Source organism: Puma concolor, chromosome B4, assembly GCF_028749965.1.
Source record: "Puma concolor isolate L17-30 chromosome B4, mPumCon1.1.hap2, whole genome shotgun sequence".
In the NCBI taxonomy this organism is placed as follows: Eukaryota; Metazoa; Chordata; class Mammalia; order Carnivora; family Felidae; genus Puma; species Puma concolor.
In genome coordinates this window covers 107207324-107226410 of record NC_141673.1, presented here as the reverse complement: position 1 = coordinate 107226410, position 19087 = coordinate 107207324, and the positions used below count along the sequence as shown (strand labels likewise).

Genomic DNA, 19087 nt, shown 5'->3' with positions numbered 1-19087 from the left:
CCAAATGCAACGTAGCAGAAAGTTGTAAACTACAGCTCTGCAGGCTGCGTGTGTGTTTGGCAGGTAAAAGATGGTCACTGTTTCTTCTGATTTAGTTTCTCTGCAGTTCTTTCTATAATTTCAACTTTTAGACCCAGACATTTTAAATGGAGTCTACATGTCTGAAGCTTTGAACACGGTTTTTGTGGAGAATTTCCAAAGAGACCCGACACTGACATGGCAATATTTTGGCAGCTCCACTGGATTCTTCAGGATCTATCCAGGTAGGGATATCAGGAGGCATCTCCATGGTCTTCTGAGCTTTTCTGGGACAAAGGCAATAAAGACATTGAAGATGGGCCCTGGCACTCAGACCCCCAGTGAATGGACGCCCCTCCTGTCCAAAAGCATCTCCAAACCACATTTTGACACCCTTCACAACATGATAAGCACATTTACAATAAATAGCTGTTGAATGAATGAATGAATGAATGAATGAAACTATCAAACACCATGGTAACTAATCACAAAATGCCCACATTAAACTCTTGTCCTATGAAAATCACTGTGGAAAATGCAAAGGAAGATAAAACAATTCTGGATCTTAAGGAGTTTACATTCTAATTGGAGAAATGGAGCATATTCACTTGAAGTTTTCAACAGCAATGCACAAAGTGCCACCAGTTAGTATGTGATTAGTGGCACAGTCCATCTATTAAGATGGACTTAATAGATGAAAAGTCCCTTGTCCATCAATAAAAGTAGAAAACAGAAACATCTACCACAAGGTTTGCATTTTACTCCAACCCATTTTTATATTTTAGCACACTCCTGAAAGTCTTGAAGTTGCCCTGTTTTTCTGAGATAGGAAATCAGAAGTCCTAAAAGACCCTTCTGTGTCCCCAGGCTGGAAAAGCTAATTCTTCTGCAGAAAGACACAGGGCTCTTAGAACTCACACACAGGGTTTTAGCATGCCCCTGTTTCTCTGCCCAAATCCACAACCAGTCACTTTCTTTCTCTGCTCTCTGCAGCCTCAACAAGCAAGCTCATCCCTCTTCCTTAGAACAGCCCTTAAAATGCTTGAAGACAACTCACATGTCCCTCAGGTCTTCTTCAGGGTCCAATTCCTGCACATTTCTGCCACATCCAGAGACATCAACTTGTGTGCAGACAAAACAGTCCAGATATGGCCCATCAGTCTATGAAGAGGGGAGGGCAACTTCTCACATCCACACCCACATTTATAGATATATATCAGCCCTTAGGTGCACAGTATTGGGGTGACCATAATCCACGGTCATGGTACACTGTTCTCATGGGTCCATGCAGGCCTATTTCTGTGTTTTTTTATTTTTATTTATAATACAGTGAATGCTTGTATTTACATCACCAACACAAAAACTAGAATGTTACCAAACCTATATTTACTTATGTGCTCCTCCTCTGGCCTCTGCCCCTCTGACTTCTCCCTGATTTCACCCCCTTCAACTGACCAGGTAACAACTATTCTCCACTTTGAACTTATCCCTCTATTTGACTTTTTTGGCTCTCTGCTTAGTTTTATATCATTTTTACAAACACACAGACATCTCCCTAAACAATATATTGTTTTGTTTTGCTTGTTTTTAAAATTTATTAAACTGGTTTTGAGTATAGACTTTCAGAGTTTGCTTTTTCATTCAGTATTATACTAGCAAGATTCATCTGGGCTGTCACATATGTCACATATGTACTTTGTCATTTTTTTCTATATCATATTCTTGTGGGCCAATATGGCAGTTTATTCATCCTCCTGATCCTATCTGGGTTGTTTGCAATTTTTTGTTTTTCTTCTCTGTTTTTTTTTCCTTTTAAGAACAGTGTTGCTATGAATGTTCTTATACATGTCTCCTGAGACATATTCTGAGAATTTCTCTTGGGTATGTACCTAGGAATGGAATTGCTAGGTTATGAGATATGTGACTGTTCAACTATGACAAGAAAGTGCAAAATTGTTCTCCAAAATACTTGTACCAATTATATTCCCACCAGTCATGAATAAGAGAGTCTGTTGACCCACATTTTCTGAAATCCTGGGTATTGTTAAACATTAAAAGATTTTGTTAATAACCCTTTAGTATAAAATGGTATTTCACTGGTCTGGCATTGCATTTGGCTGATCAGTTGTGAAGCTGAGTATCTCTTTCTTCATATGTCATGTATTGTATGTATTTCTTCTTCTGTGAATGCCTATTATGGCATTTGTCTAATTATCTATTGACTTTTCCAATGTTAATCCATCCTTACATTGATATGAAAACATAACTTGATCATAGTAAATTAGTCTTTTGTGCATTGCTGGATTTAGTTTATTAATGATCTTGTTTGGGATTTTTTTGCACTCATGAGTGAAATGGTCTTGTAAATTTTTTTCTTATACTGTCTTTGGTTTTCAAAATTATAGTAGCTTCAAAAAATAAACTGGGAAGTATTCCCTCTTTTTCTGGTTCTTAGAAGTATTTAAATAAGTTAGACTGATCCTTTCCTTGAAAAGTTTGTTAGGATTCATCTATAAAACCATATAGACCTGATGTTTTCTTTATGGGGATATTTCAAATTACCACTTCAATATATTTAATACTTGCAAGACTCATAAGATTTTCTATTTCTTCTTACTTTGGTAAAATTCTTTTTCTAAGAATCTATCCCTTTCATCTGGGTTTTCAAAACTATTTCCAGGAAGCTATTATTCTATCATCTTTTTAATCCCTGCTGTATCTATAATTGTGTCCCCTTTTATCTATAGTATTACTCATTTTTTTCTTCATTATCCTGCCACTGGTTTCTCTATTTTGTTAGGTAGGAATCATCTTTTGTCTTCGTGGACTGCTCTCTATTGCATCTTTGTTCTCCAAGTCATCTGTTTCAGCTCTGAGCTTATCTCCTCTTTTCCCTTTCCTTGAGTGTGTTCTACTGTTCTTCTTTCTAACTTATTAAATTGGACACTTAGCTTTAATTTTAAGCCTTTCTTTATGTCTAAAATAAGCATTTATGGCAATACCTTGGCCCTAGAAGCTCCACTTTTGCTGCATCTCACAGGTGCAGTTAGTAGTGGTTTTTAAAATTTTTAATCATGGTAAAATACATATAACATAAAATGTGCCACCCTAACTTATAAAATGGAATTATGATTGATATATATTATACTAGTTTCAGGCATACAACATAATGATTTGATATTTTTATACATTATGAAATGATCACCTAGAAAGGTCTAGTTACCCTCTGTTACTATACAAAGTTATTACAATATTATTGACTATATTCCCTATGTTGTACATTACATACTTGTGACTTATTTATTTTATAATTGGAACTTTGTACCTCTCAATCCCCTTCACCTCTTTTGCCCATTTCCCAACCCCTTCCCTCTGGCAACCACCAGTTTGTTCTCTGTATCTATGAGTCTTTTTCTGGTTTTTGTTTGTTCATTTGTTTTTAGATTCCACATATATGGTATTTGTTTTTCTCTGACTTATTTCACTTAGCATAATGCTCTCTAGCTCCATCCATGTCTTTGCAAATGGCAAGATTTCATTCTTTTTATGGCTGAGTACTATCCTATTGTACATATACACCACATCTTCATTATCCATTCACATATTGATGAACACTTGGGTTGCTTCCATATCTTGACTATTGTGAAGAGTGCTGCAATGAAAATAGGGGTGCATAAATCTTTTCAAATTAGCATTTTATTTTCTTCAAATAAGTATCTAGATGTGGAATTGCTGGATTGTATGGTAGTCCTGTTTTTAATTTTTTGAGGAGCCTCCATACTGTCTTCCAGAGTAGCTGCACCTATTTACATTCCTTGCCAAGAGTGCATAAGGGTTCCCTTTTCTCCATATTCTTACCAGCACTTGTTATTTCTTGTCTTTTTGATAATGGTTATTCTGGCAGGTGTGAGGTGGTATCTTACTATGGTTTTTATTTGCATTTCCCAGATAATTAGTGATGTTGAGCATCTTTTCATGTGTCGATTGGGCATCTCTTTGGAAAAATGTCTGTTCAAGTCCTCCGCACATTTTTTAATCACGTTGGTTTTTTTGTTGAATTTTATGAGTGTTTTGATATATTTTGGATATCAACTCCTTACTATATATCACTTGCAAATATCTTCTCTCATTTAGTAGGTTGCCTTTTGTTGATGATTTCCTTCACTGAAAAATTTTTTTAGTTTGATGTAGTCCCATTTTTATTCTTATTTTTTTATTTTAGAGATAGAAGGACCACAGGTGAGCCCAAGTTGGAGAGAGGGGCAGAGGGAAAGGATGAGGGAGAATTTCAAGTAGGCTCTATGCTCAGTGCAGAGCCCAATGCGGAGCTTGATCCCATGACCCTGGGATCATGACCTGAGCTGAAATCAAGAGTTGGACACTCAACCAACTGAACCACCCAGGTGTCCTGATATAGTCCCGTTTTATTTTTATTTTTGTTGCCTTGCTGAGGAGACCTATCCAAAAAAAATATTGTTAAGACTGACGAACTTATTGCCTATGTTTTCTTCTAGGAATTTTATGGTTTTAGGTCTTACATTTAGGTATTGAATTTATTTTGAGTTTATTTTTTTATATGGTGTAAGAAAGTGGTCTGGCTTCACTCTTTTGCACTTATCTGTCCAGCTTTCCCAGCACCATTTATTGAAGAAATCATCTTTTCCCCATTGTATGTTCTTGCTTCCTTTATTGTAGATTAATTAACTATATAATTGTGAATTTATTTCTGGGCTCTCCGTCCTATTCCATTGATCTATATGTCTATTTTGTGTCAATGCCATACTGTTTTGGTTACTATAGCTTTGTAGTATAGTTTGAAATCAGAGCAATTGATTCTTCCAGCCTTGTTCTTTCTCAAGATTGCTTTGCGATTTGGGGGGGTCTTTTGCTGTTCCATACAAATGTTAGTATTATTTGTACTAGTCCATCCTACCTACCTTTAAGTGTATGATTCAGTGGCATTAAGTACATTCATAATATTTTGCAACTATCACCACCATCCATCTCCAGAGCTGTCTTAATCTTACAAGATTGGAACTCTACCAATTCAAAAAAATAACTCACCGTCCCTTTTTCCTCTCAGCCTCTGGCAACCACCATTCTTCTTTCTATCTCTCTGAATTTGACTACTCTAAGTATCTTGTATAAGTGGAATCCTACAATATTCGTCTTTTTATGCCTGGCTTATTTAACTTAGTGTAATGCCCTCTAGATTCATCCATGTTGTAACATGTGTCAGAATCTCCATCCTTTATAAGGCTGAATAATATTTCATTGTATGATAGATTACATTTTATTTACTCATTCATCTGAAGATGGACACTTGAGCTGCTGCTTCTACATTTTAGCTATTGTGGATAATACTACTATGAACAGAGATGTACAAATACCTGCTTGAGACCCTGGTTTTGATTATTTTGGGTATGTCCTGAGAGGTGGAATTCCTGGGTCATATAGCAATTCTGTTTTCAATTTTTGGAGGAACATCCAAACTGTTTTCCATAGTAACTATACCATTTTACATTTCTACCAAGTGCATAAGGGTTCCAATTCCTCCCCATCCTTGTCATGTGAAAAAAAAAAATTGAGAGTAGCCATCTTAAGGATATGAGTGGTATTTCATCATGGTTTCAATTTGCATTTTCTTAATGATTAGGGATGGTGAGCATCTTCCCACCTGCTTATTGGCCATTGTGTGTCTTCTTTGGAAAAATGTCTGTTCAAGTCCTTTGCCTATTTTTGAATTGGATTGTTTGCTTTTGTTGTTCTTTAGTTGTAGTTCTTTATATTTGGTAGATATTAACCTCTTATCAGATAAATAATTTGCAGATATCTTCCATTCTGTGGTTCTCTTTTCACTCTATTGATTGTGTCCTCTCATACACAGAAGTTATTGCCTGTGTTTTGGGTGTTATGGTAGTGTTTAAATTATCATTTGCTTCTAAATATTGTTAAATTTCCTTGCGATTTCTTCTTTGATCTTTTAGTTATTTTAAAGCATATTATAAGGGTGCCTGTGTGACTCAGTCAGTTGAGCATTCCACTCTCAATTTCAGCTCAGGTCATGATCATGGGGTCATGGGATCAAGCTCCATGTCAGGCTCCATACTTAGCATGGAGCTTATTTGGGATTCTCTCTCTCTATATATATATAATATAAAATTTTTTTAATTTATAAAATTTCTAAATATGTAGGTATTTATACTTATCTTTTTTAAATATGAAATTTATTGTCAAATTGGTTTCCATAGAACACCCAGTGCTCATCCCAAAATATGCCCTCTTCAGTACCCATCACCCACCCTCCCCTCCCTCCCACCCCCCATCAACCCTCAGATTGTTCTCAGTTTTTGAGTCTCTTATGGTTTGGCTCCCTCCCTCTCTAATTTTTTTTTCCTTCCCCTCCCCCATGGTCTTCTGTTAAGTTTCTCAGGATCCACATATGAGTGAAAACATATGGTATCTGTCTTTCTCTGTATGACTTATTTCACTTAGCATAACACTCTCCACTTCCATCCATGTTGCTACAAAAGGCCATATTTCATTCTTTCTCATTGCCAAGTAGTATTCCATTGTGTATATAAACCACAATTTCTTTATCCATTCATCAGTTGATGGACATTTAGGCTCTTTCTATAATTTGGCTATTGTTGAAAGTGCTGCTATAAACATTGGGGTACAAGTGCCCCTATGCATTAGCACTCCTGTATCCCTTAGGTAAATTCCTAGCAGTGCTATTGGGTCCTAGGGTAGATCTATTTTTAATTTTTTGAGGAACCTCCACACTGTTTTCCAGAGTGGCTGCACCAGTTTACATTCCCACCAACAGTGCAAGAGTGTTCCCATTTCTCCACATATACTTATCTTTTTATTATAAATTTCTAATTCAATTTATTTGTATTCAGAAAACATGGCATATGTGGTACTGATTTATGTGAAGTTAGTTGAGATGCCATCAAGTACGTCATCAAACTTTATAAGTATTCCACATGTGCTTGAGAAGAATATGTGTGCTCTAATTGTTGGATGAAAAATTCTGCATATGTTGGTAATCAAGCTTGTTAATTGCATTGTTTAAATTTTCTATTTCTTTGCTGATTTATGTCTGCTTGACTCTCTTTAGCCCCTTTGACACTTTTTGTTATAAATCTATTTTGTCTCATATCCACAGAGTGATACCAGTTTGCTCTTGGTTAGTATTTGGGTAATACATATTTTTTGCCTCCTTTTACTTCCAACCATCTATGTCATTTTCCTTTAATCATATGTCTTGAAAATAGCTCATAGCTTTTCAATTTTTATCCAGACTGACAATGTCTTTTACTGGTTGGCAAGTTAAACTTGTTTACATTTATTGTATTGAAATTTGTAAACATGCTATTATATGATATTTAAAATTTTTATTGGTCCTTCTATTTTTATGTTTCCTCTTTCCCCTTTGTTTGTCTTTTTCAGAGATTGGCATTTTTGATAAATATCTCCTTCCCTCATTACTTCTCTATTTTTCTATCAGTTTAGAACTTATCCTTCTGTTTCTTTTAGTAATTACCCCTGAAATTTTATCAGGCATACTTAACACATGATGTTAAAAGTAAATAATATTTTTACTCTTCCTCCAGTCACAAAAGAGCTTTAGGACTAGTGCTTACGTCCACTTCTCCCACCTTGGCTTCCATTCTATTGTCATGTAATATATCCCTTTTTTGATCCCCACAAATTAGATACTATGCTGTTACTTGAGACAGACATGCCTATTTGGAATGGACTCTTTGTTTACTATTTTATTTGCCCACCATTCCTTCATGCACCCCAAGCTGTCTTTTCAAGATCCTTTTCCTTCTTGAAGTAAATGCCAGAAGTTCCTTTCTGGTGGGTCTCTTGGTGGTAAATTGCTCCTGCTTTGTTTATCTATAACCGCTTTATTTTATCCCCACTTTTTTGTTTTGCTTTTTAATTCATCCTTTTTTATTCTTAGGAGTTACACAAATCATTTCCTGTTGTCATGTCATTTAAACAGAAAAGGCCAAGTCTTTTTTTTTTTTTTTTTTTTTTTTGGAGAGGAGTGACTAAGCCTGCATTTGATGACACACCCCTGAGAAATAGCACAGAGGAGCTAGAAACCCCCAAGCAGATTTCAGAAAACAACACTGTTGTTCTCTATCAAAACTGCTGTATTCTTTAATGATTGTTTGGCTGGGAATGCATTTCTAAATTCACAATTATTTTCTCTCAACACCTTAAAACTGTGTTTCTACTGTCTTCTGACTTCCATTGATGTTGTGAAAATCTACTATCAATTTAACTGCTGTTCCTTTGTAAGCATTCTCGCTTTTCTGGCTGTTTTCAAGGTATGTATGTATGTATGTATGTATGTATGTATTCACCCTCGGAGTTATGCGGTTTCACTACTATGTGTCTACATGTGGATATCTTATTTATCCTGCTTGGGATATGCTGTGCCTTCTAGATCTATGGATTCAGACTGTTTCTCAGTCCTAGAGCATTTGCCAACATCAGTTCTGTGACCATTGTCTTTCCTCGCGCTCTCCCTTTTCTCCTTCTACAGCCCCAGCCAGATATATATTAGACCTTCTCATTCTAGTCTCTGGGGGAATCTTTCAAATGCATGGATTTTCTCTTATGCAGACCTCTGTCTGCATAATCCATTATGCATTTTTTTCAACATTTAGAAAAATGTTCCATATTCTTAAGGCTGTTTCTTTGTTCCTAATCACTTCTTGTTATTTATTCTTCCTGATGATTTCTCCAACATAGCTATCTTCTACTTTGTATTTGGTAGTTTCAATACCTGTAATCCTTGGGAGGATACAGCTGATAGTTCTTGCTTCTGCTGCCTCTCACTCACACTGCCTGTTTCTTGTGTTTTTGGTAATCTTTACCTGTGAGGCCACACCATTTCAAGAGTCAAGCTTCCCCCCAAGAGCACCACTTCTGTTTCTTCTTGGAGTTGAGGGTACCCCCACCAGGACCACTAAACCCCTCTTCCAAGGTTTTGGTTCAGAACTGAGAACCTTAGACACAGTTTCTCCTCCTCATTATTGTTCTAAGGATCAGATTCCCCACACCTGTGCTTCTGCTATAGGAATGTGTCCTTTGGGAAACCCTACTTCTCACAGCTGCCTTCAGGTCTACATAAGAGCCATTGTTACTCAAGCTCCCACCATGCTCTGGTCCTGTTTCTTCCTTCCAGGCCTTGGCTCCTGGCTGCCCGGGCCCCTGCCTCTCACTCTTGAAACTCGGCTTTCACTTGTTTGGTTTTGGGGGCATGATCACTGAAAACATCTCCTACCTTTGAGACAAGCAATGCTTCAGAGGGTGTACCTCATCTGAAGTCTGTTATGGAAAAGGATGATCCCTTGGAGCTTCTAGACATTCGTGATACTGGCACAACCTTTTTTGTAGCCCAAACATAACCAACTACACTTTCACCTGTTATTTTTAATCTCCTTATTTTGAACTCACTATTCCCAACCATTAAACTCTTTCAAAAGAGATTCTATCATTGATCATGTCAGTGTTATCTGTGCATTGTGTACATTTATCCAAGTTTTTGATCAGATGAATAAGACAAAAGCATTCTGTGAGTGCTCAAGGTAAGACCTTTCGTACTCATTCATTCATTTTTCATTCAAGTAACAAACATTTATTGAGCATCAACTCTGCTAGGTACTATGTTAGACACTATACTAGGCCCTGGAATCCTTGACTTCAAGGAGCCTACAGTCTTATAGCCAAATCACTTCTCCCAGCAATCTTAATTAAGCTGAGTAAAGCGGGTAAGCTAGAGAACAGAGTACCTGGCTGTTTATCGCTCTGTCCATGTTTTGCTGATGGTAGTGGATGTTAACTGTCATACCTCCTTCAAGCTTCCCCTTCTACAACTTGATGTGAGGTTCAGTCACAAATGGGTCCCAGGTATCACATTTTGAGGGGCCTGTAAAAGTAACCCCAACTCTGGGTCTGGGCAGTGTTGGTGGTAGGTATCCCTCCATAAGTTGCCCTTCCTCCTTGCCTGCTGCCTCAGTTTACAGGGTGTGATCTAGTGGTCCCACATCTGCTGTCCAGGTCCACTGCTGGCCCTGCCTTAAGGGTGGCCAAACTGGACATTCTGTGCTCTTTACTGAGTGCTCTTTATTGAGCTGGTAAAAGAACCAGCCCTTATTTCCCCAGGCATCAAATGGACGCCTGATGAGAATGGAGTCATTGCCTTTGACTGCAGAAATCGTGGCTGGTAAGAGCTCCAGGGGAACGGTGTCTGGTGCTGGTATCTCTCTTATAACCTTTGGGTTCTGCCCAGTTCTCCTCCAGTCACTGCCCTACCCCCACCACCAGCCAAGGGCCTCAGGTGTGTAGAACCTGAACCCAATGCAAAAGCAGGAAGAGTTGCCAGCTGTATTTCCCTTCTCTGCAGCTGCCCTTGCTCTATGATTCATCACATTTGTCTTTCTTACCCCAAACCTCCTTCCAGCACATTGAGCTGTCTCCAAATCAACCCTCTGCCAGACTCTCCCCTCCCTTCACACCCCTCCTCTGGCAGATTTGTAATGGAATCTGAGGGTGAAATCCAGCTTTCTCCCTTCCTGCTGCCTGTCCCTCCAGGACCCTGGCTGGTCCAAAACAAAAAGGACAAGGGTTACCACCGGGACTGAACCTTCCTCCCACCTGATACGTCCATTAGATGAGCACAGTCCCAACTTTTGACCCCAAAATGGCTTTAGAACTGTGCTGAGTGGTTATGGGACATGATAAAAGCTAGCATTGATGGATCATTGCCCTGAACCTTGGGTACACCTGAGCCACAATCTGAATAGAAATAACAAGAGATTCAGTTGGGTGGCTGTTCTGGCTTTAGTTTTCCCATTATTGGCCTGTGCTTTCTTTCCGTTAAAGGTATATACAAGCTGCTACTTCTCCCAAGGACATAGTGATTGTAGTGGATACGAGTGGCAGCATGAAGGGGCTGCGGATGACTATCGCCAAGCACACCATCTCCACCATCCTGGACACACTGGGGGAGAATGATTTTGTTAATATCATTGCGGTAAATGTGCCTTCCTATTCTAGAATAGCTCTCCCCAGAAAAAAAATCTTTCTGCCTGCACTAGAATGACCTATACGTACAATCACTTGATGCTTCGCACTGTAGAATGATTCTCTTCTAGCTGGGGCTTCTAACCTAAACTGGACCAAGGATGGGCTTTAAGGGATCCACAGAGTTTCTGAAATTGTGTGTAAAATGTGTGCATCCACTTTTCTGACTCCACAGATTTCATCAATTTCTCAGATGAGTCTGAGAATAAAAATTAAGAGACACTTTCCCTGAGCAGATACTTAACTCACCCCCATCCATGTGCTCTTGACTGGTACCCATCACTGGAACAGCCTCTCCATTATGCTTAGGATGAGTGAGCCCTGCGCTCTTGCTTTTTACATTCCCAGTCCCCCATCTTCTTCGTCCCACCAAATCCAGACACATTAGGAGAAGGGGAATGTAGGTAGTGAGGGCTAGAAAGGGACCAGCAGACCTTGGTCCTGCTTGCATGGCAAATCTTCCTGAGGATAGCTCTAGACAGGATAGGTCTTCCTGTCCTAGAAAAATAATGAAGGAGAGGGATGAAGCAGAAAGAAATGGGAAGATAACAAGTCAGAAGAATGCTTTCAATGCAATGAAAGAGCAGACCAGTTCAGCCCTCCAAGGAGGCAGAGTTGACTGCCACCTTGGGGGCATCAATTTGAAGGCACCTGATCCAAAGCTTTCCCCATCATTCTGTCACATTGCTGAAAATGCTTGTCTTCAATGGAATTTATATATCTAGTAAAGAAATACCAAGGCAAAATGGTCTAACTTCAAAATGTTCATCCTGTAGGCATAAGAAGGGCCCCTCCCCCATCTCTGAATTGCTCCCCTGAGGCCTGCATCATTTACCCACCCACACCACCCCTGGACCTCGCCCTCCCCAACTCCACCACCTTTCCATCCCTAGACATGACCTGCAGCAGTGACAGGACAGTTACAAGGACAGGCCTCAGTCTTCCACAAGAGTGGGAGTGTGCTCCTCCTGCAGAGCCTGCCCCACCTTTCTCCCAACCCTTCTGCTTTCGGGGAGGAGAGGCAGGAGAAACATTTGTTCCCTACATTCCCCAAGAACACCCCAGCACTTGCCCTATAATCTGCCTGCACTCCTACCACCATGTCACCATCATCTCCCTTTCTCTCCCTCTTGTATTTAAACAGAAGTAGATTAAAGACATCTTCAAGATTTGAATTCTAACTATAGGGAAATGGAGAGATTAATAAAAAGAGGGCAGTAGTCATTCATTTCCCCCCTTCCCATTCCCTGTTGACAGCTAGAGGATCTTGATCATAAATGCAAGACAAAAGGTAAAAGAATTCAGTTCCTAATCCCTATACCCAGGCATTGGGGAGGGGTCAGAACATAGAAGAACTAGAAGGCTCTGGGATTCTTGTGGAAGGCACTTTGTCTTGTCCTAAGGGCGGAGACCAAAGGAATTCTCTCAGTGCCTTCAGGTTCTCTGTGTATTCTAGGAGATGGACATCACTCAGCCATCTGAGAAGACCAAGACCAGGATTTGAGGAGAATTTTTAGAGTTAAAGCCCCACTGTCCTCTGTACCCCCTTCTCTCTACTCAGAAAAACTGCCAGAAGCATAGGGTACTCCCAGATAATATTACACAGGTGCCAAGTTAGCCTGTGAGTTTCCTGAGTTTCCAAACTGATCCTATCTGTTCTGTCCCCTCTGCCCTCTGCAACTACAGTACAGTGACTACATCCATTACATCGAGCCTTGTTTTAAAGGGATCCTTGTCCAGGCAGATCGGGACAATCGCGAGGTGAGTGTCCACCATAGGTGAGTGCCTGATGCTTCTGAACCCCTGCTTGATTAGGATGGTGGGCAGTCACCTGAACAGACTTCCTGACGGCCCCCTTTACTTATTCCCATTGCACTTGGAAAGAGGGAAAAGCAGTTACCCATGTAAATACCCCCAAGAAATTGCCTCATAAATATGCTGCCTGCTTATCAGAATAGTGAGCAAAGAGAGACCTCCCATCCAAAGGAAATCTCACTTATTCAGAACTGCTTTTTCACTCTGTGGATTATCCATGACTCAGTTTCCCTCTTTGCCTCCTCTGTGGGTCTTTCCACTGTATCAGTCCTCATGAAGAACTTCCCCAAAAGGAAGAGAAGTTCAAACCCATTGGATTGAGTCTTTCTCAAAGGCCAAGGAGGAGAGGATGTGGTAACTTTTTTGAAAGGAAAAGTTTGCAGGTCACAGATCCTTCTTTCTGTGACTGGAGAATTTGAGTTTGGCTTCTTCTTGAATCCCAGCCTCGGGTTGGACACTGGAGCCCCTGGTGGCCTCCATGGTTTCTTCTGTGAAATGCTCACCATTGGGTTATGTAGGTCTGGGTGCTGAGGATGCTGGGGATCTGGGAATTGGTTCCCAGCAGGTCTGCCTGAACTGTCCTCCCTGCTCTGGATGGGCTCACACTTGGCATTTCCTTCCAGTAGTGGGGATGTGTTTGCACCTAGCCACTTGCACTCTTTCTGTTTATCTTGGGGGCATTTAAGAAACATCTGTTGTAGGGTCCAGCCATGAAATTAGCTGGATCATGAAGAGATGGATCCTGTAGTCATGTTCTGGGCAAATAGCTCTAAACAGCCTCTGAAATTAAGACCACAGATGAAGGTTCCTTGGCCATCATTCCACTGACTCTCCTCTAATTTCTTACCCATGATAGCATTTCAAACAGCTTGTAGATGAGCTGATGGTCAAGGGTGTGGGGGTCGTGAACCAAGCCTTGACTGAAGCCTTCCAGATCCTGAAGCAGGTACCGACACCTGGTGAAGCTCCAGGAGAGTAAAGGGTTAGGAGATGGGGTGGAAGTGTGGGGGGGGACAGTTGGGCTGTAGTCATGTTACCTGTCCTTTCCCCACACAGTTCCAAGAGGCCCGGCAAGGAAGCCTCTGCAACCAGGCCATCATGCTAATCACCGATGGGGCTGTGGAAGACTATGAGCCAGTATTTGAGAAGTACAACTGGCCTGACCGCAAGGTTACCCTTCTGGTGGAAGTCAAGGGGGCAGGGGAAGGGGCCAAGGGAAGCGTTCTCTTACTGCCTGCATAGGATAACCAGTGGTGCCCAGAAAAACCAGGCCTGCCCTGAGTTCAAATGTCCTGCTCCATTAGACACATTGGTAAATGTCCCAGATAGGTGTTCCAAAATTATGGTGACCCTAGGCACAGAGGACTCATGTGAGAGAGTGTTCTGGGTGAGAGACCAGATGTGGTGTTCAGATGAAAACTGTCAGGCTGTGACCCTCCACACTATACCTGGCTCACATTACCATGGTCCTGGCAAGTCCCATTGCTGCCTAGGCCTCAGGGTCCTTTCTGGTCAAAAGGATGAGAGTGGAGAATTCAAAGTCAGCAAAATGCTTGACCTGACATCCAAGACTCACATAAATAATATTAACACTACTTATGGCCAGGATCTATGTCTGCTGAGTGCATCTGTGTCTTGTGGATTAGGTTCGAGTTTTCACTTATCTGATTGGAAGAGAAGTGACTTTTGCTGACCGCATGAAGTGGATTGCATGCAACAACAAAGGTAGGTGGTGTGTGAGCAGAGCTGCTTGCAGCCTGCACCCAGTCATCGGAGGTTCTAAGCCATGGCTCCTGTATTGGGGCCTTACAGAGGTACTGTGTCAAGATAACAGTATCTGCCCCTCCTTCTAACTTGGAAAAATCTAGACAAAATGTAGATTGCCCCCGGAAACCTTGAGTAAATACATGATTACCCCTGCAGGACTCTAACTTATAAAGTCACTGAAATGAAACTGAGAGGTCATCTGTCCAGTGTTTGCAGAAGAGAAAATTCTCTCTTCAAATAAAGCCTGTATGAATCATAATACAGAGTGATGCAGGGGTGAGACCTACAGTTTAAATGTCAGTTCTTTCTGATGTCTAGCCTCCATTCCTCTGTTGCAAATTAAGTCCATTTACTCTGGTTCTGCTTCTAGACAAAGCAGAGGGTCATAATTTTCTTTAGAATAATGTTTTGGGTGCAGTCCTCATCTGTCTCTGGCCAGAGCCAAAGATCTGGGCTGTGCAATGCCAACTTGGTCCCTATTGATTCAACCAAAGTTTATTGAGAATGTACTGTCATGCCTGGCAAAGTTTCCAAATTGTGGTCAGGATGGACTCAGTCTTGCTCTTGTTGCTGTCCAGCAGAGCAAACAGACAAATCAGCCATCAGTGGTGATATAAACTGTAAGGGCAGAGGGGCACAGACCTTACAGGGGCTGGGAGAGTGATGGGAGAGGCACTTCCCCCATTTGGAGGTGGCAGGGAGGGCTTCCTAAAGGAAGAAGTGTCTATGCTGAGATATAGAGAACAGTAGGAGTCAGCCAACATAGAGAGCATTAAAGAGTGTTCCAGAGAGAGTGAAGATCATGTTCAAAGGGTCTGAGATAAGAGCATGCTGGGAATGGAAAGCAGTTTCACTTTTTGGAGGGTGGAATGAATGTTTTGTGGGAAGTGATGCACAATGAGACCAGACAGGTAAACATGTACTAAGGCATTCAGAGCCTTATAAGCCATTTGCTCTTTTAAATATCACTGTGGCTACAACCAAAAGTCTATAGCACCCCTCCCTGTAAACAAGGAAGGACAGTAGTCAGAGATAAGGGGGTTAGGGGACACCAAGCTACTGTCTTAGACTGGACCCCAATACAGAGCTGCCTGCAGGAGGGGGTGCTCTTGGGAGATGACCCTGTAAGGAAGTGAGGAGGGCATAATCATGAGAGGATAAAAGAGCCACAAGGCCCCTGCTGCTCCTGTGGCATTTCTGGACTGAGAGGTCCCCCCACAGTTCTCCCAGATTAAGGCAGCACCACTGGCCTCCAGCTGCCTGCGGGAAAGGACACAACCTTGGGGGAAGTAGTTCCCTGTGGCCCAGGGCAGCTCCCAGTGAGAGCCCAACCTGTAAGCTGAGAGCAGCTGGGGGAGCATTTGTGGGCCCTGCAGAGTGATTCCAAGTTGAACCCCAAGCTTTTCACAACCACACAACCCTTTCCTCTGCCAGGCTACTATACACAGATCTCCACACTGGCAGATGCACAGGAGAACGTGATGGAGTACCTGCACGTGCTCAGCCGCCCCATGGTCATCAACCATGACCATGACATCACCTGGACAGAAGCCTACATGGACAGCAAGGTGGGGGCCTGACCCTGCTCCAGAGTTAGGGGCCCCAGGGAGTAATAGGTAACTTCCTGGTTCAGGAGAGGGGTGAGCAGAGCACCTCCTCAGGAGATGGCGTGAAGGGGTGAATACCTTCAGCCCACTAGAAGACCCATTGTATGCTACCCCCAGAGGCCCAGAAACCCTGTGAGCAGACATGCCCAAGGCTATTCTCCATGGATAGAACCCCTTTTCTCCAGACTTGTGCCACTTCTTCCCATTGTCCTCACCTCCTCATTGTTCTTCTCTCCTACCTGTTTCAGGAAGAAAGGCAGCCAACCAGTAATTCAAGATACTATGGCTTCATCAGGTGCTCCCCTTCCTGCACTTTCAGAGACTGCCTGTGGGTTGCAGTGATTTACACAAAGGAATAGATAGCTAAAGTAGATGAGATGTGTGGGGGCAAGAGGGACCTTCCTGGCACTTTTCAAATCATATCACATACATAGCCATCTGCTTCAGTGGTAGTCTCAGACTGGGATTGAGAGAGACCTGAACATAGTGGCTGAAATAAGAGAAAAGTGTACTTCTCTCTCATGTAAAAGAACTTTAGAGGTGGCATCCCAGAGCTGATGAGGAGCTTCCTGGTCATCAGGGACCCAGGCTGCTTCTTGCATCCCCTTGGTCAACCCCAGGGTCCTCCCGGTTCCAGTAGCTACTAAAACATTAGTTAACTGAAACTACTCACTTTCAGAAAACCTTACTTCCAAACTCTAAAGTGACAAATCAGATGAGGAAGGGGAAGAGACTTGATGGTTAATGATCTATGCATAGTATAATGAATATAGACAATATCTTACTATAATTATGTAATGTAAATAACATCACTGCAATGGCAATCATGTGACAATATGTAAATGTATCAAAGCAACACCATAAGTTTACACAATATTATATGTCAAATATATTCAATTTTTTAAAAGTTATTCATTCTCCAAGAAAGTATACTATAGACTTCCATGGCTCAGCACCCTCCTTTGGTTGATCCTGATGAAGATCACACATATTAAACATACCTGTGCATGCCACCTGTGAGGACCTATCTTCATGATAAAGTGGGGTGCTTGTGCAGAGCCCCTTCCAAGGAGGCTGAAGGAGGCTGCACAATGAGATGAGGCAGTCAGGGAGGAGGGCCATTTGGGAGGTGTGGAATGATGTGGCTCTGGTGTTCTGAGTGACGAAGAGGTTGTGGGTCTGTCCCATGTGTGTTGGGAGTGACCCTGAGGTCAGCTACAACTATGCCTGCCCTTGAGCTATGCTTCCTCATGCATGTGCTTGTGTTTGTGGGTGGCTCTGTGTCAATGTCCTTCTCCCTCTTAACTGCCCTGGGCTGTCATTTGGATCCATAGCAGAGATTTCTGGGCATGTGTGTGATGTGCCCCTTCCATGGCTCATGCTCATCGTTGGCATGGCCAAGACAAGAGTACTTCATGAGCATGTTTGGGAGCTGGGTTGTGGGCTCTGGAGTTTTGACACTTGTCCTGGTTTAGGACTATCGTTGCTAAGAGACACTGGCCTGGTCCCCTTTCCAGCCCACCTCTCTCCAGCATTTCTGCCAGCTGTCCTTTTGCAGAGAAGGGGAACCTCACTTGTGGTTTCGTCTTCCTGTTGGAAGGTGACACTTCAGCGATAGTTGACATTGGTGACTGTGGGTCCTCCACACTATGGACTCTGAGATCTCTGTCCTTTGCTCTTTCCTCCCTGGCAGTTATTCACTTCACAGGCACAGAGCTTGATGCTCCTCACCACTGTGGCCATGCCAGTCTTCAGCAAGAAGAATGAAACGGTGAGTGGCTGCTCTCTGAGAAGTTCTAGAAGATTTTAAAAGTTGGGGTCCCTGGCTGGCATCATTAGACCAATGGTTCTTGATTGGATGGGCATCAGAACCACCTCAGAAGGGTTTTATATTCAGATTCCAAGACCTATGCCCAACCATTTATATCAGAATCTCTTGGTTGGGAGGGGAGTGAGGGTGGGAGGTGGAGTGGGGTCCATACTTCCCAAACTCACCCCTTGATTCTGCTTAGTCATTTTGGGGTTGTCTTATTTCTCTGCACGTGGGACCACTGTCCTGAGGATATAAGGCTAGAAAAGTCACCTGCCAACTTTCTGGCAAAACAACACTTAGCCTACCAGTTTGGACAGCCTCTAATTTGTAAAGGCCTCTGGTAAAGGACTTTCTAGAACTTCCATCCTCTATCTGGTCAGAAAATGTTTCCTTATAGGCCTTGTGTGTTCAGAGCATCCATAGATTATGGTCCTTCAGATTCTGATACTCAGCCTCTGCTATGAAAATTAATATTTTATTCAACTTTGTATTTCTTTTAAATATTATGATTTAAATATTAATACTGGAAATTAATCTTCCCTGCAGCTGAGATTTCTCCTGGGGCCTCTTCCGGTAGGTTCTAGATTTTTATTCCAGAGAGCTCAGCCTAAAATCCAACTGCAGAGGAAGGGTCATATAAGGAAGTGGCTTATATCTTCCAGGTTCTGGGAAGGCCAAGGGTCCAGTCCAGCCCTGTGCACAGGGAAGCCTGGCCTTCCCCTGAACCAGGTATTTTTCTTTCCAGCGATCCCATGGCATTCTTCTGGGTGTGGTGGGCTCTGATGTGGCCCTGAGAGAGCTGATGAAACTGGCACCCCGGTACAAGGTGAGCCTGGATCAGATGCCTGAGTGGGGGGTCACAGGCTCCCTGGGAGCTGTGCTACCAGGCTCAGGAGTCTTTTTGCAGGCATTGCAGCCAAGCCCAGAGCTGGGATGGGGCCCCTCAATCCCACCC

General features: G+C 42.1%; 1 protein-coding gene across 9 annotated transcripts in view; it reads left to right on the top strand.

Moving 5' to 3' along the window:
* CACNA2D4 (calcium voltage-gated channel auxiliary subunit alpha2delta 4) overlaps positions 1–19087 on the top strand; it is a 112992-nt gene that overhangs the window by 14098 nt on the left and 79807 nt on the right. For 7 of the 9 annotated variants that reach the window (XR_015253892.1, XM_086714422.1, XM_086714421.1 and 4 more), the window contains exons 6-15: positions 132–263; positions 10210–10270; positions 10930–11080; positions 12817–12891; positions 13802–13891; positions 14002–14115; positions 14592–14670; positions 16147–16280; positions 18013–18090; positions 18878–18958. Coding sequence is in view for 8 of the 9 variants with exons in the window: in XM_086714422.1 (XP_086570548.1) it covers positions 132–263; positions 10210–10270; positions 10930–11080; positions 12817–12891; positions 13802–13891; positions 14002–14115; positions 14592–14670; positions 16147–16280; positions 18013–18090; positions 18878–18958 (995 nt within the window). In the remaining variant the exon portion in view is untranslated. The remainder of the gene's footprint in view (positions 1–131; positions 264–10209; positions 10271–10929; positions 11081–12816; positions 12892–13801; positions 13892–14001; positions 14116–14591; positions 14671–16146; positions 16281–18012; positions 18091–18877; positions 18959–19087) is intronic. The other 2 variants (XM_086714426.1, XM_086714424.1) reach the window with 2 other exon arrangements.